The 25526-nt window shown below is 46.5% G+C and overlaps 1 protein-coding gene across 2 annotated transcripts; it reads left to right on the forward strand.

Annotated features, from left to right (window-relative positions):
* The first annotated feature begins 7276 nt into the window (after positions 1–7276).
* Positions 7277–24333, forward strand: ZNF131 (zinc finger protein 131). Of its 2 annotated transcripts, none has more exons than XM_077347060.1 (7): positions 7277–7441; positions 11041–11179; positions 13438–13539; positions 15394–15538; positions 16954–17642; positions 21066–21196; positions 22815–24333. In XM_077347060.1, the coding sequence occupies exons 2-7, from the start codon at positions 11056–11058 to the stop codon at positions 23472–23474; spliced, it is 1851 nt and encodes a 616-aa protein (XP_077203175.1). In that variant the 5' UTR covers positions 7277–7441; positions 11041–11055; the 3' UTR covers positions 23475–24333. The 2 variants fall into 2 exon arrangements, with proteins under 2 accessions (XP_077203175.1, XP_077203176.1); XM_077347061.1 differs by lacking the exon at positions 7277–7441 and adding an exon at positions 8987–9126.
* Positions 24334–25526: the final 1193 nt, after the last annotated feature.

Here is a 25526-nt window from a genome sequence, read left to right on the forward strand (position 1 = left end):
TTGCTTCAGATCCACCTGAATTTACCTGGAATGCACTGCGTTACAAATAACGTGTAACGTGACTTTGGTTCAAAACTAGCGGTGACCACATTATTCTGGATAGGGTAGAGGGAAACGTACACCTGCTTTTAAGGAGGCAGAAAATGCTGACTCGGGATAAAGGTAAAGGTATCCCCTGGGCAAGCACCAAGTCATGTCTGACCCTTGGGGTGACGCCCGCTAGCGTTTTCTTGGCAGACTCAATACGGGGTGGCTTGCCAGTGCCTTCCCCAGTCATTACCGTTTACCCCCCAGCAAGCTGGGTACTCATTTTACCAACCTCGGAAGGATGGAAGGCTGAGTCAACCCTGAGCTGGCTGCTGGGATTGAACTCCCAGCCTCATGGGCAGAGCTTTCAGACTGCATGTCTGCTGCCTTACCACTCTGCACCACAAGAGGCTCATATTATTTATTAGTCCTATGGCATGGGTGTACTATAGTTGGGAGATCCTAGGATTGTCCGGCAGACAGGAAAGAGATGTTCGGCCGTGGTTTGCCATTGCCTGTCTCCACAGCATGACCCTCATGTTTCCTAGAGGTGTCCCATCCAAGTGTAGTCAGGGTCTGCCCTGCTTACCTTTTGAGATCTGAGAAGATTGGGCTTCCCTGGCTTTAGGATGCCCTGGGCTGATCCTGCGTTGAGCAGGGGGTTGGACCAGATGGCCTGTGTGGCCCCTTCCAACTCTATGATTCTATGATTCAGGTCAGGACTGGGAATACATAGGTTGCAATCCTAAGAACACTTTCCTGGGAGTAAGTCCTGTTGGATAATATAGGACTCCTTAGAGCTGCTCCGTTGTTCTGATGAAGGAAGCTTTGACTTTTGAAAGCTCATTCCAGGAAAGCTTGTTGGGTCTGTGAGGCGCCATAAGATCCTCTCATATTCTTGCGATTGTTCTGCAATCTTTGGCTGCAATCCTGCACACAGTACATTCCTTACATAACACTCAGTTAATGAACTCCAATTTTGCAGCTTATGTAACAATGGTTATACTTGTAATTTCTCAAGTCTGGGTCTGGGCGGGGGGGTAGTTAAAAAGGGTCGTGTACCTATTGAAAACAGAGTCTAAGTACACCATAAAATATAGGACAGGTCGAGGTAAAATCAGCATAATTTAGCACTCAGCAGTGTAACTCTGAGTTCCCTTTTCCTAGAGGTTTGTTGAAGTACAAGCCAGCATTTCTTCCAAGAGTCCTTTCTTATTTGGACCTTTTAACAGCTAGTTAGTGGCACAGGAGTCTCTCAACAGTTCACAAAGCCTCTCAAGATAAGATAAGATTGAGACCGGCTCAGTTTGTGTCCAGGGGCACCTTTAAGACCAACCAAGTTTTATTCAAGGTGTATCGGACAAAGTGGGCATGGACACAAAAGTTTGCACCTTGAATAAAAACTCGGTTGGTCTAAAGGTGCTACTGGACTCAAACTTTGTTCTGCACCCAACAGTAGCAAGAAAGAACATCAAGAGATATCAAGATGATGAAAAATGGCAGCAGCCATTCATCCTTCTGCACTAAGAAAAATGGTTAAGGTACCAATTCATTGTCACGTATGACTGTGCCAAGGACTGGATTAGAGCTGGCCAGGGCAGGATCAGATCCATCAGGATGCATCAGTGGAAAATAAGCCAAGTTCTGAAGGATAAGATGAAGGATGTTAGCTGGACTGGCTGCTGTTTGTAGATCAGCGGGGTGCTTTTTGTTCAAAGTGTCTGTGTGAGGCAGCTGTGTTTATCTGCGGAATGAGATGAGCACTTATTGCATATTCTCCAAGACTTCAGATTAAAACTATGGAACATTTCTAAATTTATACAAAGGATCGCTTTTCTGAGATGCTGTGGACGGCATTCGGCTGCTCATCCTGCACTGCTTTTCAAAAGCTAAGTAAAGATACATTATTTTCAGATGCCATGATCCAGGAACAAAAATGTTAGTCTTCTACTTGTTTATGCCCTGCTTTCCAACAGGGACTCATAGAATCATAGAGTTGGAAGGGATCTCCTGGGTCATCTAGTCCAACCCCCTGCACCATGCAGGACACTCACAACCCTATCGCTCATACACTGTAACCTGCCACCCCCTTGAGCCTTCACAGAATCAGCCTCTCCGCCAGATGCTATCTAGCCTCTGTTTAAAAATCTCCAAAGATGGAGAACCCACCACCTCCCGAGGACACCTGTTCCACTGAGAAACCACTCTGTCAGGACTTCATCCCGATGTTTATATGGAATTTCTTTTGAATTAATTTCATCCCATTGGTTCTCGTCCATCCCTCTGGGGCAAAAGAGAACAACTCTGCTCCATCGTCTTTTAAATACTTGAAGATGGTTTTAAAGCCTTTTAAATACTTGAAGGTGGTTATCAGATCCCCTCTCAGTCATCTCCTCTACAGGTTAAACAGATCAAGCTCCCCCAACCTTTCTTCATATGTCTTGGTCTCCAAACCCCTCACCATCTTTGTTGCCCTTCTCTGGATACGCTCCAGGTAGGTAATGCAGGTAATGCTGTTCTTCCCCCACCACCACCACCACCACACACACACACACCCATTTTATCTTCAAAACAACCCTGTGAGGGAAATTAGGCTGAGGGAGTTTGGCAGGCCCTAGGTAACTCAGTGAACTCCCATGGCAGAGTGGGGATTGGAATTCCGGCCTCCCGGATCCTAGTCCGCTATTTTAACTACCACTATTATTACTGTTATTATTATTATTGGATTTATTACACGCTGCTCCCAGCAAGCCGGCTCATGGCAGATTACAACATTAAAACTCCACAATTAAATACAACCAGCCCCAACGACAAACCATTCATTCTGATTCCAATGACCAACATTCCCCACTGATACCTCAGGGGAAAGGATGTAATAGGAGGAGAGCATGATGTCCTGTCCGAACTGGAGGGGCCCCTTGATCTTATTGCCACCCTGCCTCAACTAAATGCCCAGTGGAAGAGCTCCGTCATGCAGGCCCTGCGGAACTGCACAAGCTCCATCAGGGCCCTTAGTTCTTCTGGCAACTGTTTCCACCTGATCGGGGCCAGGACCAAAAAGGCACTGGCCCTGGTCTAGGCCAGGCGTACTTCTCGTGAGCTGGGGAGACCAGCAGATTCATACCCCTGAGCGGAAGGCCCTGCTGGGGGGGCGGGGCATAAAGTGATGGGCGGTCCCTCATATATGTGGGGCCCAGACAGCAGATGGCCTTGAAGGTTAACACCAAAACCTTGAACCTGATCCACAGCCTCTCCACAGACTTTTTATTACAGCTTTTGTGAAATGCCACTGCATCTGATACCATACACCTAGTCTTGGGACAGCAAACCTACAGGCTTGAGCGATTCGGCATGCTTCAGCGGCCATTGCAGCCTGAAGCGGCTAGCGCTGTGGCATGGGGGGACAAGGGTGGCGGTGGTGTGCCAGTCGGGGCACGCATGCAGGCGCAGAGCTCTGCCACAGGTGCTGCCCATTCCCCCTGCACCGTGGTGCTAGCCACTTCAGGTTGGAATGGCCACCAAAGCGGCCGAAGCACGCCAAACCAATCAAACCTACTACAGAACTGCACTCAAGCTCTCCCAGAAAGTTATCCGGAAGTTCAGGCTGCCTTTTGCTCAAGCCTGCTCTGCGATACAAATGTGAAATGCACACTGAGCAAAATGCTCAGGTCATATTACAAATGCCTCTTCTTCACTCCCCCACCCCTGATTTTGATCAAAAATCAGATATTAACAAAAGTAGCGTTGGAGAGAGCCACAGGCACACACACTCTACAGGGATGGTGTGAGACCAGCCATAGTGACTGCCCAAGCTGTCTTTGAGTGGTCAACAGAGTAGAGGCCTCAAGTCAGTGGGTGGCCCCTACTTCAAACAGACTCCAGAAGACCTGTGTTCAGGACCATTACAAGTCATCTCCAGATCAAAGAGATCAGTTCCCTGGGAGAAAAATAGCTGCTTTGGAGGGCAGACTCCATAGCATTATACAACACTGAGGTCCCTCCCTGCCCCAAATGCCACCTATTCCCAGCTGTACCCGCCAAAGTCTCCAGGTATCCCCCAACCCAGAGATGAGCACCCTAACTTTAGGGGTGAGTCCTCATGGGCTCCTCACAGATCATATCAGAAGACTGAAATCCCCTTTACCTATTTTGTAAACAATCTAAATCCAGAACATCAAGTTATCCTTGAAGTCACGAGTGGCTCCTCCAGAGAAGTGCATACCAAACGAGAAGAACTTTTGAACCACAGGAAATATTTCAGGAACTCGTTTTGCTGATGTTTAGATTTCCTGAAAACAGCAGAACAGGCATTGCTTTTTAAGTTGTTGATTGCCAAGGGACTGTGGTTTTGACGAGGGACGTTCAGAGGTTAAAATGTAGGGCGAGAGCAGGTTTAGGGATGCACACATTTTGCATACAAGTACAGATTTGAAGATTTTAAGAGACGGAGCATTGTCCAGCCTTGAGAAAAGTTTGTTCCTGTAAAAAGTTGTTTCTTGGCATTTTTCCTCTGCTGGCAAACTGAGCTAGAGGAAATGCTCTTGAAGATCTCATTGAATATACTTAGAACAAAGACATTTTCCCACCCCAACAGAAACATGATAACTTCGGGAGTGCCAATTTGTGCAGGCACATTCGTTACAAAGAGGAAATAATTTTTCAGTTTAACAATTAAAATTCCAACATTCTGGCACCCTTTTAATAGCAACAGAGGCTCTACTTTGCCTGTCTCTGCAGAAAAAACAAACAGGAAAAAACCCTAGTTCAAGCTCATTTGCCTCAACCATAAGCCAAACTCCAGGTGTTTTAAAGACAGCAGCTGTAAAAAGATTCACATAAAAAAGAGAAAGAACACTGTTATAGAATTAGAACACATGAAGATGCCCTGTGCCAAGTCTCATCACCTGCCTATCAATGGTACTGTCTACTCCTGCCTTTCTCAAGTTTTTTACCATTGAGAAACTCGGAAACCTTCTTCAGGCTTCGAGAAACCCCAGAAGTGGCACGGTCATGCAGAATATGGTTGGGAAGCATAGATGGTAGGAAAGCATAGTTGTGTACGTGCCCACCTGGGCCTCATCCAAAGACCTGGAAGAGCTCTGTGGAAAGCTCCCACAGGGCCTGCAGCTCACCCGGGAGCTCTTTCCACCCTGTCGGGACCAGAACCAAAAAGGCCCTGGACCTAGTTGAGGCCAGGCATGCCTCTCTCAGGCCGGGAATCAGCAACAAATTAGTTGAACAAATGATTTGACAAACTGAGTAAAATTAGCGGAGCATAAAGCTGTGCAGGTGCATATTGCTTCTCCAGCAATAACACTGGGTCTACAATAACCCTGAGACACTCAAGTGAGTCACCTGTAGTACATCAGAAGGGGAAAGCACAATGCCCTCCACTGTCCCACCAGCATCACTTCTGTCTTTTCAGGATGTAATTTTAATTTAGGCACTCTTAGCCAATTTACTACAGAAGCAGGACCACCACTATATCACCAGGAAATGTGGATAATGATTTATTAGAGGTGGGTGGCACTTGCATATTGAGGACAACCAATCCAAAACAACAAATGAAAAGCATGGGGGATAGAATGTCCACCTAGTGGAACTTCACAGGTCAGGTTCTATAATCTGCACAATAGCACCCATTGAGTCCAATCAGCAAGGAATGATTTGGACCAGTTCAGTGCACACAGTTCCTACCTTTAAGCACCTCAACAAGATGGTATGTTAGTCTACAGGGATCAAAGGCAACAGGTAATTCTAATAAGAGTGAACCAAGAAGCATGGCCTTGGTTTCCACTCAGGTGGAGGTCATCAACTAAAGCCCTCTCCATCCCATAACCTGGTCTGAAACCAGACTGAAAACAATGAAGAGCAGATGAGTCACCCAAGAAAACTTGGGAGTTGATCTGCTATTGCTCTTGCAATTTCTTTTCCCAGAAAAGGGCCAATTAGAGACCAACAATAGCTGGCCACATCATTTATCTGTACAGTTTTTAAAGTAGCGGATGGATAAATGCCTCTTTGAGGATCAGAGATGATGTCTGATTTATAATAGATGCTAAGTGTTTGTTGTTTTCATCCTTACATGACTAACAGAATACAAGTAGTAGCCTCCACCAATCTCAGGGTCTTGCCAAAATTGACTTAGAAACGCTAAATGGCTCATGGATAGACCACATGATGTATTAGGCCTTTCTTCAACTGGTATCCAGGTTAAGAAATGTTCTCAGTATTTTATCAGCAAAAAGCTTGGCAGAAGCATTACAGCCAGTTGTTCCTTCCTAAGACAATACCTCTGAACGTCTCTTGCCTTAAAAACCATACAGCATCGCCACAAGTCAGCTGCATCTTGATAGCACTCTCCACCATCAATAAGGATTTCAAGGCAAGAGTAGGTTTTATGTATGGTTCTCTGTTATAATGTAAACCGCCCTGAGCCTCCGGGGAGGGCGGTATAAAAGTATGATAAATAAATAAATAAATAAATAAATAGGTGGTTTTCCACTGACTACCTCTGCACAGCGATCCTGAATGTCTTGGGTGGCCTTCCATCCAATTGCTTACCAATGCTAGAGCTGGCAGCTCTGGGTAGGAAAATACCTGGAGATCTTGGGGTTGCAGCCTGGGGAAGGTAGAATTTGGGAGGCAAAGGGATCCCTGTGCCATAAAACCCACCCTCCATGGACATCTGGAGGGCCGCAGTTTGACTACCCCTGCTCTAAACTGCCATTTTCCCCAGAGGAAGTGACCTTAATTGTCTGGAGATCAACTGCAATAGCAGACCTCCAGGTGTGATCCAGTGGTTTGCAACCACAATCCAGGGTTAACCCTTCCAATATCTTGAACTGCAAGTTACAAATATCAGTTTCCCTGGAGAAAATACAGACACTAGAGCATTATCTCCTATTATGGCTTCTATTCGCCCCAAATCCTACCCTCCCCTGGCTTCACCACGAAAATCTCCAGGCATTTTCCAACCCAGAGCTGGGAACCATGGGTTAACCTGATCAGATAAAGGGCGACGCAGGCTTTTCCCAAAGCGCCAAGCCCTAAACTCCTTTCCATTTCCTGGATATTTCGCCCACGTTCGCGCAGCGCGACTTTAACACCCCCTGCCAGCACCAAGATCGCATCGGCTCTTCCCCGACCTCATGAAACTACAACTCCCAGGACGCCTCGCGCGACAAGGAGGGCGGGACCGCGCCACTCACTCCTCCCAGCATGCACCGGGAGCCCACCAGTTTCCCGAAAGCGCCTGGTCAGGGAAAGGAGGTCAATGAGTTCGCCGTTTCCGGCGCGCGGTGCAGGACGGGAATGCGAGTAGCGTTGTCGGCCGGTGCCTGCCTCGTTTTTCGGCGAGCTAGGCAGGCAGGTAGCGATCGCCACGGCCGAGGCGGACGGCGAGCCTGGCTAGGTGAGTGTTTTATGGCCGCGCCGGATTCTCTCGGGGTCAGCGCGCGCCTCCGGCCGAGGCGGGCGTCGAAAAGGCATCGATTTAATGCGCGATTTGATGACGTAATAACGGCTCTGGAGACGGAGCCGCCGCTGGAATCGCGGGGGTCCATGCGCCGGCCTCCGTGGCGTCTTTCCGCCCGCGCCGGTCTGTGCGGGGACCTCCGCGCTCCAGCCCTCTCCCCCTTCAGGGGTCCTTTTCGCTGCTCGGCGCCTCTCGGCGGTTAGGCCTTCCGCTTATCTCGCTGGGAGCGCTTATTGGCCCCCCAGTACCTTTCCGTGCTGAGATTGGCTGGTGTTAAAATGATTGACAGTTGTCTTCCCAATGGGGTCACGAACTGCCTGGATCCCTAGTGGGAAATAGTTCAGTGTCTTAGACCAAGCACGTGGCGGGGGAAACAGGCTGTTGTCCCCCCAACACACACACACACACGATCTTTATTCATAGTTTTCCTTCTCTCCTAGACTCGGTGTAAAACAAGGCGGCTGAATAGCATGAGACACCCAGTAAGCAATGCAGTAGGACTAAGAGCACACGAATTATTTATTTATTACATTTATATACCGCCCTCCCCATAGGCTCACAAACAAGGTTGGAAATACAAAAGGCTTCTCAGAATCCTGCAGAAGTTTATTTAGTGGGGTTTGTTCCAGGATGGCACTGTTTGGTTACCTTTTTAAAGATGCAATTAGACCGGTTGTTCCTGTCTAATCTTCAGACAGTAAACAGTTGTAGCACCTGAAATTCTCGCAGCAGTCGTGAGGCTTTATTATTATTTTGCTATAGTCTTATTTGTCAGAGATGTCACTCTTTGTTTACCCATGTGCTTACAGAGAACACTAAACAATTGACCAGAAAGCCATAAGAACAAGAGACAGTTTGCCATTGCCCATCTCTGCATTATGACCCCTAGTGTTCCCTGGAGGAATCTCATCCAAATCTTTAGAGGTTTCTCAGCCAGGATCAGCCCTACTTGGCTTCCACAGTCTGATAGGATTAGGCTTGCCTGGGATATCCAAGTTAGGGCAACTCCATATGTGTGGAATAGTGGTTAAGAGTGGCAGCCTTTAATATGGAGAACCAGGTTTGATTCCCCACTCCTCCACATGCAGAGAGCTGAGTGATCTTAGGCCAGTCACAGTTCTCTGAGCTCTCTCAGCCCGACCTACCTCACAAGGTCTGTGTTGTGGAGAGAGGAAGGAAAGGTGTCTGTAAGCTGCTTTCATGCTTCTTCAGATAGTGAAAAGCAGGGTATAAAAACTAACTGTGGATCTATCTGTGTAAATAAAAGATGACACCTTATTTTTGGTGGTTTGGCTTACTTGGAGGGAAAACCCTAGTCTGCCTTCAGAGTAAATACTGTATGTTGTGCCTTTCGAAGAAATGCTGTTCAAAGTCGGTTATAAACAAACTAAATATACACACACACCCTGGAATAAGCCCTACTCAGCTGGACCTCTGGCTGGTGGCAAAGGTGAAATTTTCTGCCCTGTGTATTTGAGCAGATGGAATTTTGCTAAGATGGAGGGACACCTTCTCTGGCTGAAGGATGGAACCAGGTTAGCATTCTTTTGGAGACATTCTTCCTGGCAGGGAGGATGTACCGCATCCAAGTGGTCTCTAGACCAACGCCTGCTTAATCTACAGTAAGTGTCATGAGACTTCCTTATAGTAGTGTTTAAGTCCAAAGTGGTCTTGAGCATTCAGGGCATATGTATGTAGAATGCAAGTTTAGTCTATATTACCATTGGAACTAGAAAGTCTAGTTATTTTGGATTGTTTAAACCTGGGATCAGATGTTATGATTTTATACATGGCATGTCATTGCCAGAACAGTTTTACTGCTAATTCCAAAAAAAAATTAAGGCTGGTTACTGCTAATCTGAACGGGCAATCTTGCCCTCCTGATTGTGATATTTATGTGTATTCTCTAGCAGCATGTAGCCATGTTCCTGCTACTGGGGAGGGTGTGGGGGAGGCCAGAACCAGTGTTAACGGTCTTCCTGACCACCACATTGTTTGGGTGGATGCATGCATACTATCTCAGCTGCTTCCTGGGTTAATATGGCCTAATGCATAGTTTGCCCTTTTTCACGATACCACCACACCCATGTTTTTGTAGCACAGGCAATAAACATGTTTGCTTCTCCAAGTTCCTGGTAGATAATAGGTGAGTTTGTTTTAGTATTCATAACCAAATTATTCAAAATGGGGTAGGAGATGAAGACCTGGGGATACTCAATCGTGTATCAGATAATCTGGAAAACAATGAAATGCAGGTCTTGGGACTGCAATGTTCCCAATTTCTAACACTAAAATCTTGCCATGATGGAACACCGTAAGACTCAGGTCTGTGACTAAGCTTGCCATAGGAGAATGCATTTTGTGTTCTGGCCCATCCTTCCTTTTATTCCCCCTCCTTCCAGTTGGAGAAAGGTATGGATTTCCAGACCTTGCACTGAGACTCTCTGCTATTGAGCCTGCCCTCTCCTTCAGGCTAGTGGTGGGGAGGCGGACAGGAGGACCTCTGAAGCATAGAACAAAACCAGTCCAATCCAGTTACTGTTATTTCCACCACTGTCATGAACAGGAGCACCCAATCAGATAAAACAAAAGTGGATTATAAACAAATTCAATATATCTCCCCCCCCAAAAAAAAACAACAACCTTGCTCAGCTGGACCTCTGACCGGTAACTCTTTAAATATGCTGTGCCGTAACTGCAACAACATATTTGGTCACCTATACAGCTGATCAGTTTTCTGCATCCCTTAATAACCAAGAAGTTTTCTCATCCAGAAAAGTAATGGTAGAATTAGCTTTGAACATAAATTTGAAAATACAGGACAGTCTAGAACTATAGGGTCAGTAGAATCCATTTGGTCTGAACTGCAGGTACATAATCTATCAGAAAATGTTCTATCTCATTATTGTCTCGTTAAAACTGCCAGAGACCCATGCTATCATAAATGCCTGTCTATGCCAAGATATGGTCAGCAAAAAAAAAAAAAAACCCTTAGCATTTTAATTGAAGGAACAACGTCAGTCATGAATCCTCCCACAGAGTAGCTGTAGCATTAACAGCAATTACACACGCACAGAGGCTGAGGCCCGCCAGAATTTGTGGATCATTCTTTGATCCTCGTGCATCTGAGGTAGCTTCCCCCCTCCCCTCTCCCAAACCTCATATGCACACCAGAAGCTCTCTTGAATGGGCTTTGAGCCACATTCATAGCTTGGATTTCATATCTGTCTGAAAAAGAAAACCAGCTTCCTTCAGAGATGGCAGATATAACATTTGTGGGGTCTCTTAACTTGGTCCATGGTTGTTTATGACTCTTGTCGCAAAAACATTAAGAATTATTCATGGGAATTGTTGACTTTAGATGCCCATTTCTAAAAATGGACAAAAAGTGTGTTTAGTTTTGGGAGAACGAATTAGTGGCTTGAAATCGAGGCATTGCAATAACGAAAAATATTCTTGCTAATCAATTCATGTTGATATATCATTGCATGGTTATGGATTATGGAGGTCTCATTCTATGGTGATTTTTTTTCTAGATCACTGCATTAGCCATGGAAGCTGAAGAGACGATGGAATGCATTCAGGAATTTCCAGAGCATTATAAAGTAATTTTGGACAGACTGAATGAGCAGAGAGAGCAAGATCAGTTCACAGACATCACTCTGATTGTCGATGGTATGTAGTAAGGCAAACTGTAAGACACACGTAGACACCATTGTGTTTATTTCTTGATGCAAGGAAGAATAATAAAGCCCCCAAACTCATGGGTTTAATCCTGGTAAACGTCATCACAGCAAAGGGTCTAAGGCACGGGTAGTCAACCTGTGGTCCTCCATGGGGGCTCATGGGAATTGTAGTCCATGAACATCAGGAGGACCACAGGTTGACTACCCCTAGTCTAAGCTATTTCTGATTCATCTAATTGGGTGATTGCAGCTCTTGGACCAGTTACTGTCTCAAATCCAGTTGAACGGAACAGGGCTTGCTTTAAAGATAAAACGTATGGGATGTGCTCTCAGGAACCTGTCACAAATGTTGCTAGAGATGAAATTCCCCCCCCTTCTTTGTGATCCCCACCATTAGTTTGTTGAATAGTAATCACAAATTGTGGATCATAAAACTGCAGCGGAAATGCTGAGTTCTTTACTCAACTATTGAATGCAATTGATCTGTCTGTTATCTTACGCAGCAAAGCTCATGAACTCAAGTGTTTTTTTTCACTTGGGGTTTACAAAATAGTTATTGATGGCCATTTCTCATCATTATTCTGTGTTCTTTACAAATGAACCCTTTGTTAAGGAGTCTCAATAGTTTGGCTTGGTGTCTGAAGCCAGAAAAATACCTTCAGAAGTCAGAAAAATACATTCAGAGAGCCAGTTTGGTGTAGTGGTTAGGAGTGCGGACTTCTAATCTGGCATGCTGGGTTCGATTCTGCGCTCCCCCTCGTGCAGCCAGCTGGGTGACCTTGGGCTCACCATGGCACTGATAAAACTGTTCCGACCGAGCAGTGATATCGGGGCTCTCTCAGCCTCACCCGCCTCACAGGGTGTCTGTTGTGGGGAGAGGAAAGGGAAGGTGACTGTAAGCCGCTTTGAGCCTCCTTCGGGTAGAGAAAAACGGCATATAAGAACCAACTTCTTCCTCTTCTTCTTCTTCTTTATTCTTTCCCCTCCCCTGGCACGGTGACTATGTAACAGCAGCTGCTATTTATCGGAAGTGGAATTGGTGAAAGCATGGCTCCTAAGGGAAATGGAACTTTTAAGAACATCCTAGTTCTGCAAATTCCACGCTGTGATCACCTCTGCTTCAGAGATAAAATTGAAGAGGAAAATACTGCTTCTGGATAACAGCTCATTTGAAGTGCTGTGTGATGTAACAAGAAATCAGTATCAGCTGTTGCTGTGAAATTTGTACAGTCGTGAATAGCAGGAGACCTTATACCAGGAGACCTTATACTGCAGGGGTGGGTTGGCCCTTGACCTTGCAAGGAGTAGGCTGAGTTTGGAGCCATCTTTTGGTTTGGACTGAACTAGTAGCCAGCAGAAGCAGCTTGCAAAGCTTGCAAAGCCTACTTCTTTGTTGCCACTAGGTGGCTCTCAGCTGAATGGTCCTTTCAGTGGATGCTGACATTAGTTTGCTCCTTGTCGGTTTTAATAGTCCAGTTGTCACTCTGCTACAGTAAACCAAGATCTGACACTTACTACCTCCTTGATCCATATTTATATAATTATCTATTCTCAGCTCCTGCCTTTGTGTGGGGCAGGGCTGGCCAAAGGATGGCTTTCCAGATGTTCATGGACTACAGCCAGTTGGCAGGGGCTCATGTAAATTGTAGTCCATGGACATCTGGGGAGCCACCATCTGGCCGCCCCTGGTTTAGGGATTTATCTTGGCACAACCATCACTGGAGGAAGTAGGTATGTTAAATGGCTCTCAGATCGTGGGCTGGAGAGACAGAGCTCTTGGAATCTCATGTCACTGGGAGAGCAAGTTGGACCCAGCCAGCATTGTTGCTCAACACACATGGCTTTTCTCCATGCAGGTCCAGCATAGACATTTCGGGTGATCTATCTTCCGTCTATCTATTATATCAAACAATAGTAAAAACCATTTGCATAACTCCAGTATTTATATATACATTTATATAAAAATATTGGAGGCACGTAAATGTTCTTCTACTAACTAGAAATGTGAGCTGGCCACCCTTTGTCTCCCAAGCAGCTTCTCTGACTCCTCATCTATCTCCTGTTTCCTTCATACATGAAATTATCTTTGTGTTTTCTGGTGAACAAGATGCACTCGTTATGGACCATCTAGTCAGTAAATAAGGGCATTGATTTAAACTATTTTCTTCTGATTGTGATGCATATTTTAATGGACAGATGGGAGGATTTCATATCCCGTTCTTTTTTTTTTTTTCCTCCCCTCTGCAGGTCATCATTTTAAAGCGCATAAAGCTGTTCTTGCTGCCTGCAGCCGGTTTTTCTACAAATTCTTCCAAGACTTCACTCAGGAGCCTCTAGTAGAGATAGAAGGTAATTGGTGGATTAATAGCAAGGCTGAGCATTGCCTTCTTTCAGGAAGGCCCCATTTGTCTTGTGTCTCTTTCTGCTCTCTCATGTCGATCTCATCTTTGGCTACAGCAATGAACTGCTAGGTTTCATTTCCACAGTAGAACGTCACTGTCAAACCCAGAGGGTTGTCAAAGCTATAATGCTTTTGCCTAGAACTTCGTCTCAGCACCCTCAGCCCAGGTAGAGGACAAAGAATGCTCAGGGGAAATGTGGCATCCTACCACGTTCACTAGGAAAGAGCAGAGGCTGGGAAGGGTTGGGAATTCTTGGCCTGGGGAGTGGCACCAGGAGGAGTACAAAGTAAAGGGAAGATGGGTGGAGTAAAAAGGAGAGAATTCAGAAGCAGAGGGGAGAAAGAATGGTTGCGCCTAACAGGGTGGGAAAGGGGTGTGGATGAAGAAGACTGAACATGCAGAAGAGGAGAGTCCCCCCAGGTTCCAGGAGGTCTGATGCCCAAGAAGGGTAGAGGGTGGTGCAGAGAGCTGGGGAACAAGAGCAGGTGGTTCCTGACCTTGAGGAGGAGGGATAGGCTTGGGGTGTTCTAGGCACTGGATGTTGGGGTGAACCTTAGCATCTACTTGCAAATTAACAAATAAGAAAGACACCAAGGTGAAGCTCCATTCACAATGGTACCCATTATGATAGATGCTGGGACTTACAATAGGCCCTTACCTCCAGAAATCTGCATGAATCAACTGCATGTTCCAGAGGTTATATTGGAGGGGAATTGATGGGAATATCATTCCAGTAAGCTGCAGCGTTGAGGGAGAGGGATATTTGTTATCTAGACCCAGTGTCTGACTTGGGTTTGGAAGTGAAAGTCTTGGGTCTCGTTAGTACTTAGGTGGAAGACCTCCTTGGAATCCTGCCTGTGCAACCTAAAGATAAGTGGTGGGGAAAAGCATGATATACATTAAGTAAAATAAACTGAGGCTCCATCCATTCTGAGAGCCAGTTTGATGTAGTGGTTAGGAGTGCAGACTTCTAATCTGGCATATCGGGTTCAATTCTGCATGCAGCCACATGCAGTGGGTGACCTTGGGCTCTCCACAACACTGATAAAGCTGTTCTGACCGAGCAGTGATGTCAGGGCTCTCTCAGCTTCACCCACCTCACAGGGTGTCTGTTGTGGGGAGAGGAAAGGGAAGGCGACTGTAAGCCACTTTGAGCCTCCTTCGGGTAGAGAAAAGCGCAATATAAAAACTTACTCTTCTTCTTCTTCTTTATGAAAGACAGCACGGGTGGAAGCTGTCCTTGAAGTCTGTGGTCTTGGACTATATAGGACATAGGTAATCAACAAAGATCTCTTTGTTGACATTGGGGAGACATGCTAATACTAACTGACCCTAGCCATTTTCTGACCCAGACACTGCTTCTGGACCATGTTTAAGTCTCCTCCCAGCCAGCAGTGCACATTTCAGTAACCTAATCTGGAGATGATTCCTTCAAGAAGGGCCACAGCTGGAACAACATCCAAAGCTGAAAAGGTCGCTGTGTTCTGGGTGGAGCCTTTGCTTGCTCTCCTGGTTCCCTGATCAGCACTCAAACCAGCCATCCCTGTAGCATCTGGACTGAGCTTCTTTATTGACTTCCATCGAGCTCATGGCTCCATCTGCCAGCTCAGGACTTCCGCCGCCTCACTTCACCCAGGTGCACAGGAGAGAGAATGTTGTGTGCCGTTGGCGTGGCTCTCCAACCTTCAGCAAGGAAATCTGTGAAAGAGACAGATAGCAAAATATGATGATTATCCATGCAAAACATAAGAGGCACAGTCTGTGCCTTTGAGGTTTCATGGAGGCTTTTGCTTTCAAACAGGTGTCAGTAACATGGCGTTTCGTCACTTAATTGAGTTCACCTACACTGCCAAGCTAATGGTCCAAGGGGAAGAAGAAGCAAATGATGTCTGGAAGGCAGCTGAATACCTTCAGATGTTAGAAGCCATTAAAGCCCTCGAAATCAGGTGAGTGAGGAGGCCTTTTTGGGTGCTGTTTCCTAGGAGGTCATTTAGGAACCATCCATGACCGTCTGCGGAGGCCCCTTTGGTCTTCCAGCATGTGACCTCACTTTGCTGTTGTGAGGACAATGGCGCATATCCAAACCTAGAATGGAAAAAGTCACTCTTGTCTAAGGAGCCTTCCTCCAACCTATGTGGTGGTTCCATTTGTTTAGTGGACTGTTCTGATAATATGCCAACTGAGCTCATAGAATCATAGAATAATAGAGCTGGAAGGGGCCTCATGGGTCATCTAGTCCAACTCCCCGCACCGTGCAGGACACTCACAACCCTATCGCTCATCCACTGTAACCTGCCACCCCCTTAAGCCTTCACAGAATCAGCCTCTCCGTCAGATGGCTATCTAGCCTCTGTTTAAAAATCTCTGATGGAGAACCCACCACCTCCCGAGGAAGTCTGTTCCACTGAGAAACCGCTCTAACTGTCAGGAACTTCTTCCGGATGTTTAGACGGAATTAATTTCATCCCATTGGTTCTGGTCTGTCCTTCTGGGGCAAGAGAGAACAATTCTGCTCCATCCTCCATATGGCACCCTTTAAATACTTGAAGATGGTTATCAGATTCCCTCTTATTTGTCTCCTCTGCAAACTAAACAGACCAAGCTCCCCTAACCTTTCTTCATACGTCTTGGTCTCCAAACCCCTCACCATCTTTGTTGTCCTCCTCTGGACAAGCTCCAGTTTGTCTACATCCCTCTTCAACTGGGGTGCCCAAAACTGGACACAGTAGTCCAAGTGAGGCCAAACCAGAGCAGAATGAAGCGGTACCATCACCTCCCATGATCTGGACATAATATTCCGTTTGATACAGCCCAAAATCCCATTTGCCTTTTTACCCACCGTCACACTGCTGACTCATATTTAAACTATTTCAGCAAAATAACCATGCCCTTTGTGTTCGCATATGGCACAGCGGCAAAGTAGGAGTTTGCCACTGAATTATGCTCAAGTCAGTATTTACTCAGCATTGGGTATGTCTGTTGTATGGATACATGATCTGGGTCCTCCCCCCCTTCCCCGAGCTGTAACCATGCTCTTGTTTCTCTCTAATCACTAAAATTATATTTAACTGGGCCTCTTGTTTAACACAATGGGTTAGACCCAGCCACCTTTTTTGTGCAGTCTTGGCCAGTTCTCCATCTTACCAGAACCCCTGTCCTGTGCTGTTTATGCCCATACAGATGTCAAGATCCCCAGCATGACCTTTTCCTTTCCTTTTCTTTTTTTTTTTGTCAGTGCCTCTTCCCTTTTCCACCAGCACGAAAGCTGGATGGAGTCAACCCATAAGCTGAATGCCGTTGTTTTCCTGCAGCTCTTTGTTTTTGTATTTTTTTAAAAAATGTATTCTGCACAACTTTCTAGGAACAAGGAAAATTCATTGCCCCTTGAATCCAATCAGGCACAAGACCCCAGCAAAGCTAAAAAGAGGAAGATAGCGGAGACCTCCAACGTGATCACAGAAACGCTGCCCTGCGCAGAGTCAGAGCCGGTGGAGATCGAGGTGGAGATTGCGGAAGGGGCTATCGATGTGGAAGAAAACAACATCGAGGCGCACGAGGAGGCTGCGTCCGCCGAACAATCCATTAAGTACATACAGACCACGGGTACGTCCGATGAGTCGGCGTTGGCCCTCCTGGCGGATATCACCAGTAAGTTCCGCCACGGGGAGCGGAAGAGCCAGATCCAGGAGGAATGCGACAACGGGTCTGACCCGATGGGCAAACAGGTGGAAGGCATTGAGATCATGGAGCTCCAGCTGTCTCACGTCAACAACCTGTTCCACTGTGAAAAGTGCAACCGCTCCTTCAAGCTGTTCTACCACTTCAAGGAGCACATGAAAACGCACTCCACCGAGAGCTACAAGTGCGACCTATGCAACAAACGGTACCTCCGCGAAAGTGCATTGAAGCAGCACCTTACCTGTTACCACCTTGACGAAGGTGGCGCCAACAAGAAACCGAGGCCGGGCAAAAAAATCCACGTCTGCCAGTACTGTGACAAACAATTTGACCACTTTGGCCATTTTAAAGAGCATCTGCGGAAACACACAGGTGACTGCAGCTTTCTTTCTTTGCCCGCTTGGTTACGGACCAGCTGTTTGGTGCTATCCCTTTCCCCCACTGAAATTGTAGTAATATTTTGCCTGCGTCTCAAGCACATCCTCAAGGAGAAGAATGGTAGCAAAGTTGGATCATCTTCATAGCGCTAAAAACCTATTGGCACAGGAAGTAATCCTGAAGGCGGGCCTGCATAATTGTGTGGTGATCTCTCATGGGCTCAGTAAACGTCCTGATTTTGTTGCATGCCCTGCTGTCAGATACTCGCTTGGCCATGGAGGGCACCTTACTGGGGGGGGGAGGTTCTGCTTACCTTGGCACATTGCATGTCTTGCAAATGTAGCTGAAGGGCTTGCATGTAACACTTACTGGCTTCATTGGGACCAGGCACCATCCCAAGAGACAGAACTTGCACACATTCCTTTTAAGGAAGTGAAACCTGAGCTGTGGCAGATTCTGGCCCTTAATCCCTCAAGGAAGTTGTGGCTTCAGGTTGTTTTTAATGGCGTTGGCTTGGTTTCGTTTTTCATGGATGTGGTTTTCGATGGTTTTGTTTTAGCGGCAAGCTGCCTTGAACTGACCTTCAGAGAGGTGGCATGTACATCTGCCAAATAAAATAAATAGGTATGTTAGGAAGTTCTGGAGTTGCCTAGAAGCTGACTCTGAAGCGGCATGATCTTGTGACTGCTTTGCTGTCTCAAGATGATTGTCGTGTTCTGGCAAGACTTTACAAGTGAGCATGGGCCGGGAAGTCTAAAGGCACAAGCTTAATATCATACCGTCCATGAGAGGCAGCGTGGTGATGTGGTTAAGAGCAGTGGGCTTCAATCTGGAGAACTGGATTTGATTCCCCACTCCTCCACATGCAGCCAGCTGGGTGACTTTGGGCCAGTCATAATTCTCTGAGTTTTCTCAGCGTCACCTACCGCAGAGGTCGTGGGGAGAGGAAGGGAAGGAGGTTGTAAGCTGCTTTGAGACTCCTTGAGGCAAAGAAAAGTGGGATGTCAAAACCAATTCATCTTGTAAGGTAGGAAGGTTAAGTGGCTGAATCATTGTAAGTGATGACATGAGGACATAAGATCTGCTTTGCTGGATCAACTGAATGCTCAGGCATTCTGACGTTCGTTACCATCAATATAGGAGTAAAAGGTAAAGGTATCTCCTGTGCAAGCACTGAGTTATGTCTGACCCTTGGGGTGACGCCCTCTAGCGTTTTCTTGGCAGACTCAATACAGGGTGGTTTGCCATTCCCTTCCCCAGTCATTACCATTTTACCCCCCAGCAAGCTGGGTACTCATTTTACCGACCTCGGAAGGATGGAAGGCCGAGTCAACCCTGAGCCGGCTGCTGGGATCGAACTCCCATCCTCATGGGCAGAGCTTCAGACTGCATGTTGGCTGCCTTACCACCATGCGCCACAAGAGGCTCATAATATAGGAGTGTGTAGCTTCTAAGAAGAACACACAAGTGTGCTGGATTATTTGGAGGTGCTTGTGCTATGTTTTGTGCTAGATAGGTTGGCAGTCTATTTTAAATTCTATTTTATATCTTCTATAAGATAGAATATACAGTATGCAACTGAGAGGCATTTCAGCAGCACTGCTGGAGAATTTGGGATATAGACAGTGGATGAACAGGAATTCTCACATGTGCACGCACGCACATGAGTCACACACATTGTGTAAGGCGCCTTAGTGGTTTCACAGGGGTTACAAGGCATGTACAATCAATGTGGGGGTGGAATACAACATACCAAATGCAACCTGCCAGTGGCCAAATGCAACCTAGCAGTGACTGTATGAAAGGAGTGATTAAAGTGAAACATAACCAATGTATACCTTCTGCCTTAAAGTAGTACATGTTACCAATCCTGTGTTTTCTTTGCAAGGCAGATATGGGGCATGACATTTGCAGGGGAGAATCGGCAGGGAAAACAGACCCTTTTCTTCTGCCGTTGCCCCCAGCAGCTGTGTCTTTTCCTGCCCCCAACCCCCAGGTGTGTTTAATTTTTTCCCCTCTATGTCTGAGCTTGAAAACGGCAAGTAGGCCTGGAGGAAGGGGGAACAGCTCAGAGGATGGATTTTGGGGGCGGGTGGCAAACTGGTAAGAATTTAAGTGCCTCAGTAAATGGGGTTTAAGAGCATAAGAGCCCTTCTGGATCTGACCAGTGGTCAGGGGTGGCCAAATTGTGGCTCTCCAGAGGTCCATGGACTACAATTACCAGGAGCCTCTGCCAGCCCCTGTTCATGGTAATTGCAGGCCATGAACCTCTGGAGAGCTAGCGTTCGGCCACCTCTGATCTACTCCAAGCTTCCTTTAGGATGCTTAGGGCTGCTTTAGGATGCTTTGGTCTGATCCTGCGTTGAGCAGGGGGTTGGACTAGATGGCCTGTATGGCCCCTTCCAACTCTATGATTCCTGTTTGACCCAGCTGCCCTGGAGAGCCAACAAAAAGGGCACAAAGAACAAGACCTGCCCCTGATGTCGCCTCCTATCGCTGATATTCCAAGGTTTGCTGCCAGTAATTGTGGAGGCTTTTTGGTCACCCCATGACTGGTAGCCATTGACGGGCCTGTCCTCCAAGCATCCGTCTGTTCTCCTTTCAAAGGCTCAAGAATACACATTTGCTGTAATGAGTGTAGTTCCATGCGAATATTGCACTCCCGTGTAGCCTTACCTGAGAGTCGGCTCCATTGAACATAGTGGGATTTACGTTTCTTCTTCCATTGCAGGCCTGCATGAGATCAAATGGGAATACTGCCCTGCTTGTGAAATTTGCAAATCCAGCAGTAAAACAAAACAAACAGATGGCCACTCAGTGGTAGGATAGTCAAACCAAAAGAACAAAACACCGAGTTGAAGCTCCCAGTCAAGCTGTGCCCAGTGTCACTGTTTATTCACAACAAAGGCTGAAAACCACACCAGTTAAATTGGCTTTTCAGCTCACTTCCTCAGCAGCCAAGATCTGTACTAGGTTATATGTCCTACTTTCAAAGGTAATACCAAATGCCATTAATTTGCTTGTTGAGTATATTTCACATAGGGAGTATGGCATTCATTCAATACAGAAATTGGCTGCTGAGGAAGTGAACCGAAAAGCCAATTCAACCAGTGTGGTTTTCAGCCGCTGTTTTGAATAAACAGTTGATTTGACCACCGCTTGTTTGGGAGCTTCAACACAACGGTTTGTTCGTTCGGTGTGTAATTTGCAAGGCAGAATGCAGAGTCTGATTGACCACTAGCCCAGCCTTCCACGGTAGTCCTTGGGGTTTAAACTTCTGAATCCTGCAGTTCTGCACCATCTGGATTATGCCGTTTGCACAGAGGGGGAGGGGGGCGATGAGACCGGCTTGTCAGGTCAGGAATGGTGGGGAGATGATTTGCCTTTTCAAAACGTTGCCTGTGTTTGCCTCGATAGGTGAAAAGCCATTTGAGTGTCCAAACTGCCACGAACGTTTTGCCCGGAACAGCACACTCAAATGTCACTTGACAGCGTGCCAGTCCGGTGCCGGTGCTAAAAAGGGGCGGAAAAAGCTTTACGAATGTCAGGTATGTCATCAAGATACCGGCTCCAGCAGGGCTGGGGCCTTTTACTTGAAAAAGAGGGCCTGAGGATGGAATTCAGGGGCACTGATGAGATGGGAGGAGGGGATGGTGATTCCCATTAGCCGTAGGGGCAGGAAGGAGGAATTGGTACCCCTGCATAGAAATTGAATCATTTCAGCTCTTGTTTAGTTCCCATTGTAACTGTACGCTGGTCTGAAATGCAACCTTGTATAAACTGCGCCGGGACATCTAAGAGGGCGGGCTGATGGTCGCCAAATGCTTTAGGAACAAGTTGCCACAGCAACTCCATAACATAAAAGCTTGTCCCTGGAGCACGTCTGCCACACAGACTCTTGCAGGAGCGACTCTTTGGAGTTCGTAGCAGCAGTGTCTTTGACATAACTGTGCTGGGACTAGAGCTGGCCTATTTAAAATGTTATTGCTTCATCTGAGTCCTCCAGAAATTCATCCTGGTTCCTAAACTGTCTTGCTGTGAGAAATCTACACCATTAGATGATCAGCTCTTAGCAATATCCTCCACACACATACCCCGGTATTGTTCACACTCTGTTCTGGACAATTTGTGCTCCTGGGCGCTTAGTCCCTGGAACCATGTTTTGCTTGTTTGTTTTCTTTAGCTATTTCAGAAAACTGTTTTCCAAGATGTAAAACCCAGCATATTTACTTGTGTTCTTACAACTTCTAACAGAGTATTATGACTCTTATATTTTAACTAGGGGCCAAGCCCATTGCATTCAGGAATACAATGGGCACTAGATTGGGGGTGGAAGAACTCTGCAGATGGCCTCTCCCTCCCCCCAGGCCCTGGAAAGGCTGCAGGCTGGAGGCCCCCGGGAAGAGAACTCACCAGCAGGGGCAGCTCTCATGCAGCAGAGATCTGCAATCTCAGAGGGAAGTAGAAGGAGGAGGGAGTGGTCAAGGTTGGGGGAGAAGGCGATTGGATGGCTGCTGGATAGACAGGCAAGCCGGTTGGAGGAGGAGGCACTCAGGGGTGGGACAGCGGCCTTGAGCCGGTGTTAAGTACACTTAAGCCTGAGACACGCTCCTCCTCCAAGGCCTTACAAGAAATATATTGTATGGAACAGATAAAAATGAAACAGTGCTGTTTCAAAAATGTACCAGTACTGATAAACTTGCCTCTCTGTCTGGCGGAAGGAAGAACTGCAAACAGGAGGAAGGACCTTTTTGTTTTGTTTAGCGTTACGTCTTGGGGGCAGTCTGAGACCCGCATTTCCCACTGTAGCTTCTAAGCAGTGACTGGGATCCTGTGTAGAATCTCTGCAGGCCTTGCAGGGAGGGGAGAGGTATTCACTGACTGCTTTCCTGAGGCAGAGCCCCATGCCCCCTGAATGTTGTGCCTGGGAGTCAGGGACCCCCCCCCCCAGGAATAGCAGGAGGGGATTGTCCCCATGCATGGACATTCTAGGTGAGCACCAAGACATTTATTTTGGGATGTGAGCTTTTTTGAGCCGCTGCTCGCTCCTTCAGAAAGCTGCTACCCCACCACCACTTTTGTTTAGTGCTCATCTAGATCAGTCAGGACATGAAAACTGAACTTTGGTTAACCTTCCTAAAAGCAGCCTTGCGTTGTCCTTTTCAGGTCTGCAACAGTGTCTTTAACAGCTGGGACCAATTTAAAGACCACTTGGTAATACACACAGGCGACAAGCCCAACCACTGTACCATATGCGACGTCTGGTTCATGCAAGGCAGCGAGCTGAGGAGGCACCTGCAGGATATCCACCACATTTCAGAACGGATCGTGACCGAAGACATCCTCCCAGTGGACAGCGATCCAGTGGCCTCGATGACCATCATTGAGCAGGTGGAGCAAGTCCACGTTCTGCCGCTCATTCAGGTCCAGGTGGATCCAACGCAGGTGACAGTCGAGCAGGTGCACCCGGACTTGATACAGAACAATCAAGTGAAGACCGAGCAGATAGCCGAGCTGCAAGAACAGGTGGAGATAAGCTACCTGGAGGTGGAGCACATCCAGGCTGAGCCAGGGACCGAAGTGCACATGGAGGAGCTGGACGTCGAGCACGTCAATCAGTTGCAAATGGAGGAGGTCCAGGCGCAGCTCATACAAGAAGCGGATCTCGGGCCAGTAGAATCGGAACACGTGGATCAAGGGGGGCTAGAAGGGAGCTCGCCTGTGCAGGTGGACGAGGTGGTGGCATTGGCAGCTGATCATGGAGAATCTGAGGATTTAAAATCTCAGCCCATAGTGGACATACAGGAGGAAAAGGTGGAAACATGAGACAGTGTTGACTGTGTTTCTCGTGGTCTGAAACATGTCATACCAAATCATTGATTTTTTTTTTTTTGCTTTGTTGTTTTTCTCGTTTGACTTTTGCACCACCAGTGGGGAATGGCTGTCCCACACTGATGTCCTTTGGGGACCGGACCGGTGGACCAAAGTTTAAGATATTTGGTTAAATTGCTCTTCTTGTACTTTCATTTTTTTTTTTTTTAAATCCCTCTTTCATTAAAAAAAAAATACCATGGAACAAAGTCTATTCTAGACACGGACAGCTTTGTGTGAAGTTTAATTGTAGAGTTTTGTTAGACTGTACCATTAGGTTTTGCTGTTGTCTCTCTGACTTTTGGAGCAAGTTCTATTCCTCCTTGAAGAACACGAGTTTAGCGTTAACATTGTGTGATGTTTCAGCATTCGTATGGATTAACTAAAGAGAGTTGCGTGATCTGGTTAGAAACGGTGATGGTTGTTTTCTATTTCCTCCCCTTTAATATTGTGCAGTTACTACAATCTTTCACTTTTTCTTTTTTTGTCTTCTTCAACGTAGCTGCTATCTTGGAAGCCTAGAATTTGGAACGTGCAGATATTTGAGGCTCAGAAAAGCAAAGCAAAAACACCCCCACAGACACACAAAAACCCTGGTGCCTTTTCACAAGTCAGAAATTACTTCCACAAAGCTTTGGAGGTAATTACAAAGGCAATGTAGATATTGCTGTACAGCGCTTTTGTAACCCTGCTCACAATTGTCAGCTAACAGGGTTTTTTTTTTTTTTTACATTGAAATAAATGTAGACGGGAGAGAGGAAATGGATTTATCACTGACAGTTTTTCTTTGTGGGTGGGGGAGGGCCATTCATAATAGGAATAATTCTGCTGAATCTGTTGCAAGTTATGAGTTGGCCAAAAGATTGCACTGGCATCTTCAGATTTTTATTTTTTGGGGAGGGGAAAGGTACATTTTATATTTAAAAGAAATGCAATTTTTTTAAAAAAAAATACAGTGTGTCTACACAATGCATCAGGCTACTGTTTTATTATTTAAACTTTTTTTTCAACCCTTTACAGGAAGATCTTGTGTCTGAAAGGGGGGGTAGGGGAGTGGGAAATCAATTTAAAAGCCATAGGTATGAATGGTTTGAAACTGTGGATTTATAAGTAGGAGTGTAAATATTTGAATCAGTATTACTGAACAATAAAACAGTACCAACCACACATCATCAACTAATGCAGTGGTATTTGCTTCGTCAGGAATACGAATTCTTAGAACAGCTCATATTATGCTGCAAAACAAACAAATCGAGTTCTTACTGAGCATGTGATGTACAGGAGAGATGCGAGCCCAGTAGGACAGGGGTAGTCAACCTGTGGTCCTCCACATGTTCATGGACTGTACAATTCCCATGAGCCTCTGCCAGCAACAAGTATAGCCAGCATGGCATAGTACAGGGTTAGTCAACCTGTGGTCCTCTAGATGCTCATGAACTACAATTCCCATGAGGCCCTGCCAGCGTTTGCTGGCAGGGACTCATGGGAATTGTAGTCCATGAACATCTGGAGGACCACAGGTTGACTACCCCTGGTGTAGTGGCTAAGAGCAGCAGCTTCTAATCTGGCCAGCCAGGTTTGATTCCCTGCTCCCCCACATGCAGCCGGAGAGGTTTCTGTGAGGTGGCTATCTAGTCACATTAACACATTACATTTTCTTTCACATCAGAAGGGGCACCATGTTAGTTTGCTTCACTGAGATGCCTTGAAGATTTAACATTCTGAGGGAAGCAAAAAAAGCTATTGAGCGAGAATGCATTTTATCTGAAGCTGTCTTCTGGAAACTCAAAAGTTCTCAAGTCCTAGCATGTAAAGAAGCTCTGGAATTAGGTTGATATAAGAGAATTAATGTCTTGAACCTCCCTGGGGTGTGAGGTTGGAAGTGAAAGTAGCTGCCCTGATCATACTCTTCCACATATGGTGACCTTCAGCTAGATGGTCACCAACTAATTTCTGTGTGATCATTCAATTTCTGGAGACTTCATGCTGTTTTCTGAAGGTTTGCTT

Source organism: Paroedura picta, chromosome 7, assembly GCF_049243985.1.
Source record: "Paroedura picta isolate Pp20150507F chromosome 7, Ppicta_v3.0, whole genome shotgun sequence".
Taxonomy (NCBI): Eukaryota; Metazoa; Chordata; class Lepidosauria; order Squamata; family Gekkonidae; genus Paroedura; species Paroedura picta.